The sequence below is a fragment of the Artemia sp. Qi Xiang Cuo genome, chromosome 19 (assembly GCF_049724085.1).
Source record: "Artemia sp. Qi Xiang Cuo chromosome 19, ASM4972408v1, whole genome shotgun sequence".
In the NCBI taxonomy this organism is placed as follows: Eukaryota; Metazoa; Arthropoda; class Branchiopoda; order Anostraca; family Artemiidae; genus Artemia; species Artemia sp. Qi Xiang Cuo.
Window position 1 is genome coordinate 6,640,121 of NC_142812.1, and position 18,132 is coordinate 6,658,252.

The following is an 18,132-nucleotide window of genomic DNA, read 5'->3' on the forward strand; positions in this document are numbered from 1 at the left end:
AGAACCAAATTTAGAGACAGCCATTTAGCAAAAGAAAAGTAAAATTTTTATGCAAATTTTGTTTACTTATTCAATGACGGCGAGCCAAAACAAAAAGCTGCATTAACTAAAAAACGATCAGAAATTAAATAAAAAAAACAAGTTTTTAAAACTGAAAGTAAGGGGCGACATTAAAACTCAAAACGAACAGAAATTATTCCGTATATGAAGGGGGCTGTACCCTCCTCAACGCCTCGCTCTTTACGCTATAGTTTGACTCTTTTTCACAACTCTATTTTTTAAAACAATAAAAAACTTTAGCGTAAAGAACGAGGTGTTGAGGAGGGGCCAGCCCCTTTCATATACGGACTAATTTCTGTTCGTTTTGAGTTTTAATGTCGCCCCTTACTTTCAGTTTAAAAAACTTGTTTTTTTTATTTAATTTTTGTAAACGGCGATATTGTAACACGCAACTTCTGAGGATGACTCATGACTTTCAATTGATGGTGGATTGTGGTGTTTTGTTTGATTGTATTTAAATTGACTTTTCCAAAGTATTTGACAAAATTTCCCTCCTACTTCTGATAATGAAATGTCAACTATATGATATCAGTCCACCAACTAAAGCATGGATAATGCATTATGTTGCAAATAGAACCCAAGAGGTTGCAGTAGGTGATGCTCTGTCATCACCTATGTCGGTCATAAGCAGAGTTCCACAAGGCAGTTGTCTTGGGCTGGTACTCTTCTGCCTTTTTATCAATGATTTGCCACATGTTGTTAGGAATTCTACCTTAAAAATGTTTGCAGATGATGTGAAAGTTTACAGGTCAGTCATGAATGAACATGAGATTTCTTTACTTCAAGAGGATTTGGTTGTTCTGTGCTGGTGGTGTAGTGCAAACTCTGTGTTCATTACTGAAACCAAGTGCAACGCTGTGCGCTTTTTGCGTAGACTCCCTTGACATTACCATTACTTTGTTGATGGTAAATCAATTTCAAGCGTGGAGTATGTTCGAGACCTTGGGGTTTGCTTTGATTCAAGTTACAAATTTGATAAACATGCATCGGATTTCACCCATCAGGCAAATTACCAATTACTATGTCTAAAGCATACATTTTCTAAATTTAACCTTTGTTCATTGATTTCACTTTATGTATCCACTGTACGTCCATTACTTAAGTATTGCTCATCAGTATGGTATCCCCTTAGTAAGAGAGATAGAGAGAGGGCTGAGAAAGTGCAATGTTGGGCCCCCAAACTCATACCTTACCACCAGAGAATGTAGAGACTGCAGTTGCTAGTTTTCAGTCCCGATGAGATAGAGCTGACCTAATAAATACATTCCGCATTGTTAGGAACATTGATGATACCACTCCAACTCACTTCTTCATTTTTACAGAATAGTAGTTCCCGTCAACACCAACACAAAATCTACCCACCATGCTCACAGAAAAGATTAGGCCAAAACTCTTTATCTAGCCAAGTGCGGAAGACTTGGAACTCACTTCCGTCGGAAATAGTTGCGAGTACCACGGTCCAGTCTTTCAATAGTAGTTTAGCCTCTACAAATTTCTATACTAGGTCTTATAACAATCCATTTTTAGAATATTTTTATATTTTTTGCATTAGCCTAAATTTCATTAGCCTGTTTTGTGACCAGTATGTTTTTTAGTTGACTTTTCGAGTGTGTTACTTTTCATTGAATTGTATGTGTGTATAATGTTGTCAACATTGTCATAGACTTTTTATAATTGTCTAGTGCGACAAGCTTGATAAAGCTTACTGTATTTTGGTATTAATAAATAAATAAATGTCATATCTATAAATACATTTGAAAAGCATACATACATCATATTTGCCTCAGTAGTGGTTGTATCATTTTTAGTGTCTATGATGCAGAAAAAATTACACAAGAAACAAATGATTGACAAGATATATGTAAGCTGCAAAAACATTTATGGTGTTTTGTCAAATATTAAATTTTTTAATAGACCAGAAAATTTAAAAGAAGTTTTATTTTCTATTAGGTTAAATCCACTTATAGTATAAAAAGAGAGAATTAAAAGAGAGTATAATCAAAGAGAGTGGTTGTATCGTTATAAGTGTCTATGATGCAGGCAAAATTACACAAGAAACAAATGATTGACAAGATATATGTAAGCTGCAAAAACATTTATGGTGTTTCATCAAATATTAAAATTTTTTAATTGAAACTAGGGATAGACCTGAGAATTTTAAAAGAAGTTTTATTTTCTATTAGGTCAAATCCACGTATAGTATAAAAAGAGAGAATTAAAAGAGAGTATAATCAAAGAGAGTATAAAAATCAGTAAGCTTACAGCTTTCAACACCAAAAAATGAACTTAATTATATCAAATTACCGGAATTACATCTATGATGAATCAAACATTACAGAAGGAACATGGCTCAGCATAGAATACCTAGTGTAATTAGATTTAATTTGACGAATTAATGGACTGCCATCTAGAGATTGCTGAAACAGGGATATTTCTCTAATGACAATCAGGATCCTGTAAGTTTATAAGGCAAACATTTACAAAGGTTTCTCAAAATCACATCTGAATTGGAAATTTTAAGAATATTCAAAACATTGGAAGAGGCATATGGAATTAAAGTTTATAAACAATTCAAGAGTTTTGTTTAGATTTCACTTGACTTGAATATAAACGTTGTCTATTATTGGTAGTATCCACACCGGGGTTGATAACTTACAGGTAACACAAGATGAATTGTCTGCTTTTGGGACTTCTCAAAGTCTATAATGTAGAAAGAAGAAAAGAAGAATGCTTCAAATGTAATGAATTCTTTGTCAGAAAACTGAGGATACAATAAGTAAATTAAAATATTTTTAGGCTAGCTGCGTAACAGTAAGCTGAAATTTAGTGCCAATTCACAATGGAACTAGCAGCAAAGCCTGCTAAACAACAAACATGCAATAAAAAATAGTTTGTATACTCAATTGCGTGAATTCGAGTGTTTAATCACAAATATTTGCTTTATGTACCTGTTGCATAATATCAATGGATCGTTTTCAGAGCTTAAGGTTAGCAACTTGCTAGGGGTTATCAACATTAGCAATTATGCAGGTAGATACAACAAATAGGATTTGATCTATCATCTCCTTCAACTCAGTTTATGCTAGGCCTTTTATAGATGTATTATTTTTAATTTTTGTGATCCCTTTAAAACCCAATAACAGCTTAATGCAATTATCAGTTCCTTTTGCTTGATTAAAGACTATAATATTGTGCAGAATATCAAATGAACCCTCCACTGCTGTTGAATTTCATTTCATTTTTATTATATATTGAGAGACAGTAAAATCTAAATGATTATTTTGATAAAACAACAAAAACTAAAAGAGCGAAATATATAATTTTGTTCATTTGGTTCTTAGATTATTCGAAGGATTTTTTTTATAAAGTTTTGGTGCCCATGCTGTTAAAGTAAAATATACCAAGAAGCAGCCTGTTGGAGAGATGCTTACAATTTTATAAGATCTTATATGGTTTAAATAAATTTATAAGGTTTTGGTATCTTGTAATATTAAAGAACACATACAATGAATCAAGCTCTACCAATTTTTGCAAAGCACCCAGTGTCAACTGTGCCACATTTTCTGAGAAGCTTAAACTCAATATATGAATCAAGCTCTACCAATTTTTGCAAAGCTCCCAGGGTCAACTGTGCCACATTTTCTGAGAAGCTTAAACTCAATATATGAATCAAGCTCTACCAATTTTTGCAAAGCTCCCAGTGTCAACTGTGCCACATTTTCTGAGAAGCTTAAACTCAATATATGAATCAAGCTCTATCAATTTTTGCACAGCACCCAGTGTCAACTGTGTCACATTTTCTGAGAAGCTTAAACTCAATATATGAATCAAGCTCTACCAATTTTTGCAAAGCATCCAGTGTCAACTGTGCCACATTTTCTGAGAAGCTTAAACTCAATATATGAATCAAGCTCTACCAATTTTTGCAAAGCATCCAGTGTCAACTGTGCCACATTTTCTGAAAAGCTTAAACTCAATATATGAATCAATCTCTACCAATGTTTGCAAAGCAACCAGTGTCAACTGTGCCACATTTTCTGAGAAGCTTAAACTCAATATATGAATCAAGCTCTATCAATTTTTGCAAAGCACCCAGTGTCAACTGTGGCACATTTTCTGAGAAGCTTAAACTCAATATATGAATCAAGCTCTACCAATTTTTGCAAAGCATCCAGTGTCAACTGTGCCACATTTTCTGAGAAGCTTAAACTCAATATATGAATCAAGCTCTACCAATTTTTGCAAAGCAACCAGTGTCAACTGTGCCACATTTTCTGAAAAGCTTAAACTCAATATATGAATCAAGCTCTACCAATTTTTGCAAAGCACCCAGTGTCAACTGTGCCACATTTTCTGAGAAGCTTAAACTCAATATATGAATCAAGCTCTATCAATTTTTGCAAAGCACTCAGTGTCAACTGTGCCACATTTTCTGAGAAGCTTAAACTCAATATATAATTTTTTTACCCATAAGCATGACGAAGATAATTTCTAACTGCATTGGCCTGCCATAATAAAAAAAAAATCTGAAAGAAAAAATGATCAATCCTAAAGAAAAAATCATAAAGATCAAACGAGCTTCGTTTTTCAATATTCTTTGTTGGCCTTAAAAAACCCCATTTTCGATGTTTTTTTCTTTAAGATTTTTAATACGATATGTCGTTTGTCTGCTAGCAATTGTTTTGGTGGTGCAACATCTGATTTTTGGACAGGCAACTTTTAGCTCCTCAATCTTATTGACGTGTCTCTGAACTTAAAAAGCACAGGCATGTACAGGCCTAGCTCTTAATGACGAGACCCCTGGATCTGATTTACAATTAAAAGGCATGTCTATGCCACAATATTATAATAAAGAGGATTTTTTAGATTGATATTAGGAAAGGGGCTCTCCCCTCCTCATTGGTATATTAAAGTGCTAATAAAAACAACATTTGCTTTTGTTAGTTTTTACTACAACATTTACTGTTTTGCTATTCAACATAAGTGTCTTCCATGCTATCTCAATATAAACATTATAAAGCAGGGCTTTGGAAATATTCTGTGACTACGCTTGAAAAAGGAGATTTCCCAGAATCTACAGGAACACGTTTTACTTGACCCCAAAGGTGCCTGGAAAGCAATTTCTTACCATAAAATGATTGTTTTTTAAATTTATTCTTCTTCTTTCTTTAGTACACATTTTGAAATGTCAGGTGCTACACAGAGCATTGAGACTGAAGGTGACAAGGTTGAGATGCTGAAGAGCATATTTCCGCAATTGGGTGACGACGTTGTTATTGATGCACTGGCTTCTAATGAGTGGAATAGTAAGCAGCACTTTGAAATACATTGTAGTAATTAATACTGTAAAAATATTTTCTTGTAGGTTTTGCCCCTTTGTTGCTTTTTATAATTAAATAAAAAAAACAAGTTTTTTAAACTGAAAGTAAGGAGCGACATTAAAACTTAAAACGAACAGAAATTATTCCGTATATGAAAGGGGATGTCCCCTCCTCAGCGCCTCGCTCTTTACGCTAGAGTTTTTTATTGTTTTAAAAAATAAAGTTGTGAGACAGAGTCAAACTTTAGCGTAAAGAGCGAGGCGTTGAGGAGGGCACAGCCCCTTTCATATACGGAATAATTTCTGTTCGTTTTAAGTTTTAATGTCGCTCCTTACTTTCAGTTTAAAAAACTTGTTTTTTTATTTCATTTCTGATCGTTTTTTAGTTAATACAGCTTTTATTTTTGCTCGCCGTCATTGAATAAGTAAACAAAATTTGCATAAAAATTTTACTTTTCTTTTGCTATATGGCTGTCTCTAAATTTGGTTCTGACGTAATTTACAAATTAACTTACGTAACGAACTTCTATATTCGCATATTTATCTTCTCGCAAAAAATACATAGTTGCAGATTTTTGCAGATATGAGCTTGAAACCAATGTAATGTAGTTTTTTGATAGGCTGTATCGGACTGTGTGATTTTCATTAAAATTCTTTAACTTGCAGGGGATTTTTCCCCCCTGTTTACAAAATTAGGTAAGTATTATCAGACTCATAGCCGTTGATGACTAATACTAAACGTCATAAAATTCATATATTTAGAATCATCATTATAAGCCCATTCTTTTAATATTTTTATTGACATCAAAGTTCCATTTTCAAAAGTTTGATTACTATTGATCCGTATCGCTTGTTTTTTTTATTGTTTTTTTTATTGTTTATATGTTATTACGGATATGAGGGGGTTCTCTCCTAAGTAACTGACACGCACATTACGTTAAACGTTAAAATTTTTTTAATTCACAAAACCCTGAATCACAAAGGCAGTTTAATTAGAATAGATAGTTCTTTTGAAAGAACTAAAAACAAACTATATCGTAAAGAGTGAGGTATTGACTTGGGGGAGAACCCCCTCATATACGTAATGATTTCTGTTCATTTTAATTTTTAATGTTGCTTCTTACTTTCATTTGAAAAAACTTGTTTTTTAAAATTTAATTTCTGATCGTTTTTAAATAATGCTTGGAAATCCGGTGCCCCCTTCATAGAAATATCCCCTACCCCAAAGAAACATCCTCCACGGACAGATTCTCCCAAGTAACCCCCTCCTCCAGCCCCCCCCCACCCGAAAAAAATTCTTCCTGAAAATGTCTGTATACTTCCCAATAACCAATACGATATGTAAGCAATGGGCAAAGTTCATAACTTGCAGCCCTTCCCCTGGGAACTGTGGGGGATTAAGTCATCATAAAAGACATATTTATTAGATTTTCGACTATGCTGCACAAAATGGACATCTCAAATTTTTAATTAAATGATTTTGATAAAAAATGAGCGTGGGAGGAGGGCTAGTTGCCCTCCATTTTTTTTGGTCATTTAAAAAGGGCACTAGAACTTTTAATTTCCGTTCCAATGAGCCCTCTTACGATATTCTAGGACCACTGGGTCAATACGATTACCCCTGGAAAAAAAACAAATAAACACGCATCCGTGATCTTTCTTCTGGCAAAAAATGCAAAATTCCACATTTTTGTAGATAAGAGCTTGAAACCTCTACAGTAGGGTTCTCTGATACGCTGAATATGATGGTGTGAATTTCATTAAGGTTCTATAACTTTTAGGGGGTCTTCCCCCTTTTTTCGAAAATCAGCCAAATTTTCTCAGACGCGTAACTTTTGATGGGTAAGATTAAACTTGATGAAACTTATATATTTGAAATCAGAATTAAAATCTGATTCTTTTGATGTATCTATTGGTACCGAAATTCCGTTTTTTCGAGTTTCAGTTACCATTGAGCCGGGTCGCTCCTTACTTACAGTTCGTTACCACGAACTGTTTGAAACATACTTGAGAAATTTCTTTTTAATACGCCAAGATTGCTACATAAGCAAGACTATTAAACATTTTGCATGTTAGCATCTTATCAAACATGTAATACGATCTGTGTACTGATGTGTTCCAAGAAAGCTACTTTTTTATTTTAAATTTCTCCAAAAATGGCGAAAAACTTGGACGCAAATTCGTCGTTGTTTATAATCCACAGGTGTAGGGGGGAGGGGGCCTTTTGAGTAATCTTTATGAGATATATATGTGCATGGCGTGGGGTCGTCCCAACATAGGTATCCAAAAGAGTGCCATTCCCTTAATCGCGCAATTTAAAAACTAAGGAGTTGAAAATACATAACACATAAAAACACGAAAATACATATAAAACATGTAAATTTTTCTTAATAAAACAGTGAATATTAACAAACCAAAACTTATTTGCACAAAAATAATGATAAAAGACCAAATATTTCGGCTAAACATCTGGAACCCTCTATCAACGGGAAAAAAGAAGAAAATCCACCTAAAGCTTATTTTAAACATAAATAAAACAGACATTGTCTATTATATAAACAGAAAGAAAAACGAAAAAGAACTCCGTTATAAATAAATGTGATTTTTTATGTTTGAGCTAAGTTTTCAGCTTTTTTTCTTTTCTTTTCCTTTTTTTTCCTATTGATAAAGACTTCTGGATGTGGAGCCGAAATGTTTGGACTTTTATTATTATTATTTTTCCTGTTTATAAAGACTTCCAGATGTGGAACCGAACTGTTCGGAATTTCATTATTATTATTTTTCCTGTTGACAAAGACTTCCGGCTGCGGAGCCGAAATGTTCGGACTTTAATTATTATTATTTTTTCTGTTTATAAAGACTTCCGGATATGGAGCCGAAATTTTCGGAATTTCATTATTATTATTTTCCTGTTGATGAAGACTTCCGGATGTGGAGCCGAAATGTTCGGAATTTCATTATTATTATTTTTTCTGTTGATAAAGACGAAATGTTTGGAATTTCATTATTATAATTTTTTCTGTTGATTAAGACTTCCGGATGTGGAGCCGAAATGTTCGGAATTTTATTGTTATTTTTTGTTCCTGTTGATAAAGACTCCCGGATATGAAGCTGAAATGTTCGGAATTTCATTATTATTATTTTTTCTGTTGATAAAGACTTCTGGATGAGGAGCCGGAAAATTCATAATTTCATTATTATTATTTTTTTTCATGTTGCTAAAGACTTCCGGATGTGGAGCCGAAATGTTCGGACTTTCTTTATTTTTATTTTTCCTGTTGATAAAGACTTCCGGATGTGAGCCGTAATGTTCGGAATTTCATTATTATTATTTTTCATGTTGATGAATACTTCCGGGTGTGGAGCCAAAATGTTTGGACTTCCATTGTTACAAGATTCGTTCGTTTATATTTCATTTTTCGCCAGCTTTTGTGTATTTTAATTCTGTTTGGTTATAAATGGAAAGGCATTGTAGTCTAAGAAATTATTTAGGTTATATCAGTTGTATAATAGGGAATGTAGAAATAGAGAGTTAACATAAATTAGTTAAGGTCAACTACCTTAAAAAGTCAAAGATTAATTCTCTGAAAGAATTCCCTTCTGTTTTTAGGTTTAGTTGTAATGTTACGACTAACCCTTGAGCTTGCGCACTTTCTTCTAGGCATAAAATCTTTTAAAGATTGGTTATCATGGCAGAGCTATTGCGCTGTCTAAGTAGAGAGCGATATGGCTTCAATGAATTAGGCCACTTCATGTGGATGGCATTGTCATAGAAACTTCGCAGGGGGGGGAGCTCTCGATTGAAAATTGAAAGCTCGAGTGCCCTTTTTAAGAGTCAAAAGTGATTTGAAGGCAGCCAGCTCCTCTCCCATGCCATTTTTTGGCTGCCCTCCCATCTGATCAAAATTTTAAGATAGTCATTTTATTTAAAATAGTCAAAGATCCAATAAATATGCCTCTGGGGATGGTATAACTCTGTACAGCCCTTCGGGCAAGGGCTGTAAGCTATGCAAGTTGCCCCATTGCTTGCATATACGTTTTGCCTATTTAATGCTTGGTCTCCAAAAGGGCTAAGGATGTTAAAGTGAAACTTTCAGGTGTCGAGGGAGATGTTGAACCAAATCAAAAAAATATGTACATTATGGTTGTCAAAAGCGCCTATCAGTAGTATCTCAGGTACCACTGAGGTTATTGAGTTGAAACTTTCAGCGTATGTTAAGGGGCGTGTTGAACTAAATCAAAGGACACTCTGTGGATCCAGGTTGTCAAAAGGCCATATCTGTAATATCGATGGAATGGCGAAGGGTATTAGTCTCAACTTTCAATGCATGATGAGGGGATATTGAACTAAATCAAAATGCACTATATGCTTCCATATTTTCAAAACAGTGAATAAACACTCTGTGAACCCAGGTTGTCAAAAAGGTATTTCTGGAATATCTCAGGAATGGCTAAAGGTATTAAGTTGAACCTTTCTGGGAATGTTTAGGGGGTGTAAAAATAAATAAAAACGCTAAGTGTATACAGATTGAGAAAAGGGCGTGTGTGCAATATTCCAGGAGCAGCTAAGGTATTACGTAGGGGTTTTCAGGGCATGTTGTTGGGGATGTTGAACTAAATCAACAGACACAATGTATGTCCAGGTTGCCAAGAGGGTGTAACTCTGACATATTAGGAAAGTCTAAGGGTACTAAGTTGAAACTTCCAGGGCATGTTGATGGGAATGTTGAATTAAATCGACGGATGCTATTTGCCTCCAGGCTGTCAATATGGTATATCTGCAATACCTCAGGAACGGCTAGAGGTATTCAGTTCAAACTTACAGGGAATATTGAGTGGGATATACAACTAAATAAAAAGACACTATGCACATCTAGATTGTCAAAAGGGCGTCTATACAATATCTCAGAAACAGTTAAGAGGATTACGCGAAACTTTCAGGGTATATTCTGGAGAACATTGAACTAAATTTAACGCTACTATGTGAATTCAGGTTGTCAGATAGGCGTTTCCGCAATATTTAAGGAACGGCCAAGGGTATTAAGTTGGAACTTTCATGGACTGATGTGGTGGATTTTGAACTAAAGAAAAAGAATGTATGTGCGTCCAGGTTGTCAAAACGGTGTATCTGGAATTCCTCGGGAACGGCTAAGGGCATTAAATTGAAACTTTCAGGAACTCTTGAAGAGGGTGCTGAACAAAATCAAAAGACTATGTAGATCCAAATGGTCAAAAAGGCACATCTGCAAAATCGCAGGAACGGCTAAGGGTATTTAGGTAGAACTTTCAGGGCATGCTGAGGGAGATGTTGAACTAAATCAAAGAAAACTATGTGCAACAATATTTTCCAAAAAAGCGTACATGCAATATGCCAAGAAAGGCTAATCGTACTAAGTTAAAGCTTCCAGTAGGCTACATGTTGATATAAATCCAAACGTAGTATGTGCTTCCAGGTTGTCAAAAGGACGTAACTATAATATCTCAGAGGAATAGCTCAGGATACTATGCTGAAACTTTCAAGGAACATTGTGGAGGATTTTGAACTAAATCACAAGACACAATGTGCATCCAGGTTGTCAAAAGGGTATATCTGCAATATATCAGGAACTTCTAAGGGTATTAAGTTGAAACTTTCCGGGAATGGTGAGGAGTGTGCTGAACAAAATTAGAAGACACTATGTGCATAAAGGTCATAAAAAGGCGTATTTGCAATGTCTCTGCAACAGCTAAGGATGTTGAGTTAGAATTTTTAGGGATTTCGAAGTGAATGTTGAGCTAAACCAAAAGATACTAAGCGCATGATGGTTGTAGAACTGATATGTATACAATAACTTAGAAACAATTGTGGGTATCAAGTGAGATTTTCAGGGAAAGTTGAGGGAGGTATTGAACTAAATCACCGGCCATATGTGCATCCAGGTTGTCAAAAGGGCATATCTGGAATTCTCAGGGACTTTTGTGGGTACTAGGTTGAAACTTTCAGAAAAAGGTCAGGAGGGTGCTGAACAAATTCAAAAGACATTATATGCATTAATGTCGTTAAAACCCGCATTCGTAATATCTCAAGAACATATAAGAGTATTAAGCTGAAATTTTCAGGGAATGTTGGGGGAATATTGAAATAAATCAAAAGACACTAAATCCGTCATTGTTGTCAAAATGGCATATATGCATAAACTCTGGAACAGCTTAGGGTATTAATTTAAAATACTCAGAGAAAGTTGAGGGGAGATGTCGAACTATGTCAAAAGACACTCTGTGCATTTGGGTTTTCAAAAGGGTATATCTGTAATATCTCAGGAACTACTAAGTGTATTAAGTTGAGACCTCAAGGGAATGCTATGGGGGATGTTGAAGTAAATCCAATGAAATCCAATGATATGCATTCAGGTTGTCAAAATGGTTTTCCTGCAATATCTCAGGAACGACTGAGGGATTAACTTGAAACTTCTTGGAAAATGTTGAAGGGAATGAGGAAATAAATCAAAAGAAACTAGGTGCATTTAGGTTGTCAAAAGGGCGTATCTGCTGTATCTTAAGTATTGCTAAGGGTATAATCCAACGACTTACATGGCCCAGCTAAAACCACAAAGAAATGTTGGACGAAGAGACCAAGTAGATCCAAATTTGACTTGGAGGGACCAAGGGGAGCTCACCAAGGGCAAAAAATACTGCTACTACTAAACAACTCACCGCGGCACCAAGCTGCCTGAGGCTGAATTGATTCTCGTATGAAATGTTCTTTGTTTATGCTGATCTGATTGAAATTTCAGGCAGTGAAGACATTTCAACTAGAGTTTAAGAACTAAGAGAACTTCAGCTGGAAACAAACCCGGTTGTATTGATTCTTGATGTCTTTTTTTTTTTTTTTTTTTTTTTTTTTTTTTTTTATAACAACAAATCGGAACTTTTTTAAAAATGAGCGCAAGATTTATTTATTTAAACAGACAAGATTTTTTTTATTATTTAATCTTGATATAAGATTTTTGAAATAAGATATTTGATTTTTGATATAAGATAAAATAATAAGATTTTTTTATTTATTTAAAAAAAAATATAACCACAAACAGAAAACACATTCGAAATAAAAAATGTTTTCAGTAAAGGGTAAATCTGCAAATCTGTAAAATGTAATTCATTATTTAATGGTAGTGATTTATGTTCGTTTTTAGCTTGAAATGCTACTTGAAATTATTCCTGCTCGTCTTTGGCCTAATTTACCCTTTACTTTTGCTAGAGTTGCTAGAAATTCTACAGACTTCTGTAATTTGTATCAAAACAACAAGATTTAAAAAATGTTGCATTCCCTCTTTTGGGGTAAGAATTTTTGTATCTATAGATTATTTGGTATAATTCTGGATTTATACTTTTTGTGTTTTGTTTTTCAGCCTTTAAATTTTGAATTTTATTGGAATTTGTTTACTCCTAATTAATTAAATTTTTGTATGCTTTTTTTGTCTTCGTGTTACTCCATGTATGATTCTTTTGTGTAGTGGGGGTGAAAAATAAATAATGATAATAGCGTGTTCTGACAACTTTTTAAATGAAAACCTTTTTTGTGTGCCTAAATGTTTTGTTTGATGCTAAGCAAGATTTTCCAGTATGGTATGAGTGTTGCTAAAATATCAAAAACCTCGACCGTGAGCTACTAAGAGTGCATGTCTTCTGGAGGGTCTGGGGAGGGGGCTGAGTTTTATTAACCCAGGGATCTAATATTATTCATATGATCCTATATGCAAGTGAAAAACATTGAAAGGCTGGTGTGTAATATGAAAGTAGAAATTATATTTGTATTCCTAATATATTTGTTTTTTCTTTTCTAGTGGAAGTGAGTGTCCAGTGTTTGCTAATAGTTTCTGAAAGCAAATCTAAACAAGAAACTGTCGTCAATGCTCAATATGAAACCAGGATAATATCATTGACTCCTCCTCCAATTCTTGAACAGCCCATAACGAAAAAAGAGCCTATCGCCGCTCCCAGCCCAAAGGCAAGAGATAAAAAGCCCAGGTGGCGAGACTCAAAAAATGTTGATGTTACGCAGGGTGTTTCTTATAAAATTGCTGATCAGTTCATTTCTGAGCATGATAAGGTTTTAATCCTGATGCGAGGAGTACCGGGGAGTGGGAAGTCAACCCTCGCTCGTGCTATTGCGGAAAGATACGATGGAGTAGTCTTCAGTTCTGACGACTTCCACTATGATGAAAATGGTGTTTATCGATTTGACCCTGCGAACTTATCTGAAGCTCATTCACAAAATGCAAGAAGGGCACAATTTACTATGGAAAGTGGCGTCAGTCCAGTCATAATCGATAACACAAACATTGAACTATGGGAAACGAGGCCTTATGCTGTGTCAGCATGTAAAGAAGGCTATGATATCCTGGTGCTTGAACCAGATACACCTTGGCGTTATGATCCTCGAATTTGTGGACAAAGAAATACGCACGGCGTTTCTCGAAATAAGACGACACAAATGATCGAAAAGCTGCGGAGGAATATAATAACGTCAAGCCAGGTGAAAGCCTATGGTATATCTTGTTTGGAGAAAGTGAGAGGGGAACATATTGAAGAAGCAGAAGAAAAGAAAGCACTCAAAGCTGAAGATCATAAAGAATTGGCAAAACAAGACGAGTCTGAAACACGTAAGCTTATGGGTTTATTATTTATTTTAAATTACCAGTCAACCTCCGCCATTTTCTGACGACCCTTACACAGAGCAGTGCAGCCTAGTTGAACCCAGAATCTTTGAGAAACAGCAATACCCAGGCTCGACGCTTACTCGAAATACATGATGAAGGGAAGGGGGGGGGGTTGCAAACAGAAATGAAATTTATTTATAGCTCTATTCTTTAAATTTTTCGTAAGGGCGGTTTGTACATTCCCCTCTACGTTGCTCGGGTACGTACGTCCCCTCCTCTTCCCTCTACGTCCCTTTCCTCTCCCTCGGAGAGGGAGGATTCCCCTCTACGTTCCTCAGTTTGAATGTATGTTTTCAGAAATGTACTACAAATTCTTATCTAATTTGCCCGCTTAATTCTCTGTGCTTTTTTCCCTTTTGTAATTCTATTTTTAATCCCGATTTCCGAAAATAAAATGATGGAGCAGAATCAAGTAGATCCTTCAATCGAAAATAGTATAAAAACAAACTAATGAGGCCAAAGCTCAGTCATGAAATTAAATGGCTTACATTTTGTAAAAAGAAGTCTCGAAAACGAAAGGAATAAATTTGTAGATGTGCTCGCACCATATCTGATGCAGCTAGTCTCAGGGTTAATCCCCTGGCGAAGATTCCTTCAGCATTTCATCGTTTTGAAAGCTTTAATTTTGGCTCTCTTTTTCGATATCCTCAAATATTTTTGTTTTTCGTGTTATATCAACTTTCCTCCATTGCGTTGCTCAAAATGTCACTATATATTTTCAGTTCCGTTAAAATAAGTTCACTCCCGATATTGTAACACCTCTGGATTGATAAAATAATCCCTAGAATAAATATGGAAAAAAGATAGACACCACTCGGCAAACGTACCACTCAGGCACATAAGTACCACTTGAACGCGGGAGATTTTTAACTTCTATTAAAGGTTTTTGCCTTCTTTCATTTGGCTTCATTTCAGTGCTGCTTAATTTTTTTTGTTTGAATTTGATGTCATCTTTTAGGGATTTCAGGTTCTTATTCCAGATTCAACTAACTTACTTCATGTTACTTAAAAGTGAAGTTTAGTCGAATCTTTAGTTGAATTTTTGAGTATTTAGTCCAAGCTACTGCTGCAACTTTAAGCTCAAGTTGTTTCGTTTTTATTCTCTATTCTGTATCTAAGGATATGTATTCTAAACCTTTCAGATCTGATCCGAGATAGATCTTATCTAATAAAATTTTTAAACTTGCACTGATAGGCTGTAACTTGATGTAACGAATTGGTTGCAAACAAATAATGAAACATGGTCGTCATTAGTGAGTGACCTCGATCCTTCACAAGGTGGGACTTCGGACGCTTTACGGAGGTGAGGAATGTTGAAAAATTATGTAAGTATATTACAAAAGTATAATTGTGTCTTTCTTTTTCAAGTGGGCTGACAGATGAAAAATAATATATTTCTAATATGAGATGAGTTTTCTATCAGTCGTGTACACCGATTCTTTCTTTCGAGAGAGAAAATTTGTCAAAAAAGTCAAATACACGGGAATTAAATGACACTTGTAGGAAGTTCTGGTGAATCATCAATAATAGTAAAAAAAAAGTTTTTAGCTTTTAGATAGACGACGCATCGTATCATAGTTGGAATATTTGCTGGAATATTTATGTGCTTGTCATTAGTGAGGGTTCTCGATTTTTCAAAGGGTTGAAATTCTTTGAACGCTTTATGATAGTGAGGAATTTCTCTTAAGGTACAATCGTTATTTTTTTCATGTAGGTTGAAAAATGAAAAATGATGTATGTCTAATATGAGATTATTTTTCCATCAGTCGTGTACACCGAATTTTTCTTTCGAGAGAGAGAATCTGTCAAAACAGCCAAAAAGGGGAGAATTAAATGACACTTGTAGGAAAAATTATGGGTGAATTGTAAGTAATAAAAAAAAAGTTTTTGGCTTTTAGATAGACGACAAATTGTATCATAATAAGTAGCATATTTTTTTCATATCTTAAGGTCCTGAAACACAGCTACAAGAGACAGAACAACAAGTATCAGCGGAAACTCCAAAGGAAGAAAAGATTGTAGCAATTGATGCAACTTCGGAAGAACCAGCTTTGCCCATTGAAGCCCAGGAAAGTTTTGACCTTTTTTACTCCAAAGGTTTGGAAGAGAGGGAAGGCAGAGAAAGAAGTCACACGGTAGAGTTAGGTAAGTTTTCGTTATTTTTTGGTTGCCAGTAAGAAGTTAGTGTTGCCAGTGAATGTGTTGCTGTTTCAACAGGTACCTCTTTTGTGTAAGCACTGATCTATAGAACTCGTGCATTCGGCCTTTTGAAGACATGATGGAACTAGTGATGGTGTTCAAAATCGGGAATATTCATCGGTCGTATCCCAAATTGGAAGTGGTGGGATTTTTCAACGGATCGCTGAACTCATATCATAAAGACTAGCTGAATACTACTGCTTACCTTAATAATGCAGTATTTTCAGCGGATATATAAAATATAATTTTTTTTTTCTATTGTAAGGACACAAGCATGGATTTGGAAAGAGAAGTGTTTATTGTGTCTGACTGTTGTTGGTTTTTTTTTTTATATCCAGAAGCTGAAAACCATATGGTGACCAAGATGGGCCCATATTTTTGATTGCCTCTATTCAACTGTACTACTTGGAACTTCTTGCTGTCTTGTCAAAAGCCGGCTTAGGTGCTTATGTTGACCTGATAATAACTTATTGGTTCCTGGACTGCAACAGTAGAACTGCAACTGCAGACTGCAGCCTGCTGTACTTGAGGCATTATTTAAATGATTAAATAATGCTTTTAAATCATTTAAATAGTATTCCAATTGTAGCAGGGTAATCTGTGACGTCGAAAAAGTACCGCATTGACATTTTGGCATACGACTTTGAACAGTTAAACTGGACTTACTAGAGGTTCGAACTTATCTCTCAGAATTAGAATTACTGAAACTAGGTGGAACAGAAGGGTGGAATGCATAGCTAGGGAATAGGACTCATTATGATAAGGATGCTTGCAAGTCTTGTTTAGGAAGTTGTTAATACAGTAATAAAGCTATTGTCGCACATTTTATGAATAAAAAGGGAACGATATTGTCATGCAGGAATATGGAAGGATGTAGGAAAATGAATGTGGAACTATGTGGTATGGAATGTATAGCCAGGGAGTTGGGCTTATAACCAAGTTTGCTTGTCAGTCCTCTTTAGGTTAGGAAGTTGTTAAGACAGCAGTAGTACCCTAATTGAACAATATATGAATTCAAATTGAAAGTTATCAGCCATGCAGGAATATGCTTCTGTAAACAGTAAACTGACTGAGATGTATTTTGCCTGTAGTTACAGGAAAAAATATATGAGATCCAAGTTAGAGATATGGTATTCCTATTATGGCACTTTAATGCCCAGGCTGGCACAATTTGTGATAGATGCTTTCCAGGTTCAGGTTGATTTGGGACAGGAAAAGAGAATAGCAATGGCAATAGGCTGCTATGATTATGTATACACTAGACTGTAGGAGTGCTATTATTGATGTTAAAAGTAAAGACCACCATGTAGTAGTATTCAGAACTAATTTAAAGCTGAAATTTGTGAAGGGTTAATACTTGCCTGGTAGTTACGACGTTGATCGAATTTAGGATGAAAATTTGAGAGGACTCTTCCATGGGCGCCCTTAAGCTGAATTCCAGGGGGGGCAAACCTCGTTTAATTGGCACTGTTTATGCTATATAATAGAAATATCCGAACAAAAATATAAAAATGAGGCAGTATCACTCAGCCAGGGGGGGGGGGAGCCCCCCCCCCCCTGCCCCCCCATATGGGCGCCCATGGACTCTTCTAAGAATAGTTGAACTATTTATTTAATTTCAAAATATAAAAGATGACACAATGACTTTAGGAAAGTTGTTAGTGAAGTAGCAGACAATGATTTGAGAGGAATGTTAGAAAAGCAGTTAGGAATACGAGCGGAAAAGTCTTAAGCTCGGGAGAAGAGATACGGTTTTAGTATGAACAGACCCTGAGTGATGGGTCTTACGAGAATATACCACGCAGTTCATATGTAATTTGAATTTGTCTGACTTTAGTTCAGGTTCCCCTTCAT

The 18,132-nt window shown here is 35.2% G+C and overlaps 1 protein-coding gene across 1 annotated transcript in view; it reads left to right on the plus strand.

Annotated features, from left to right (window-relative positions):
• Nucleotides 1–18,132, plus strand: part of LOC148940437 (NEDD4-binding protein 2-like) — a 179,262-nt gene that overhangs the window by 15,458 nt on the left and 145,672 nt on the right. Inside the window, exons 2-4 of the mRNA XM_089104990.1 lie at nucleotides 5,233–5,366; nucleotides 13,204–14,022; nucleotides 16,030–16,224. Of these exons, the coding sequence (XP_088961116.1) occupies nucleotides 5,246–5,366; nucleotides 13,204–14,022; nucleotides 16,030–16,224 (1,135 nt within the window). The 5' untranslated portion in view covers nucleotides 5,233–5,245. The remainder of the gene's footprint in view (nucleotides 1–5,232; nucleotides 5,367–13,203; nucleotides 14,023–16,029; nucleotides 16,225–18,132) is intronic.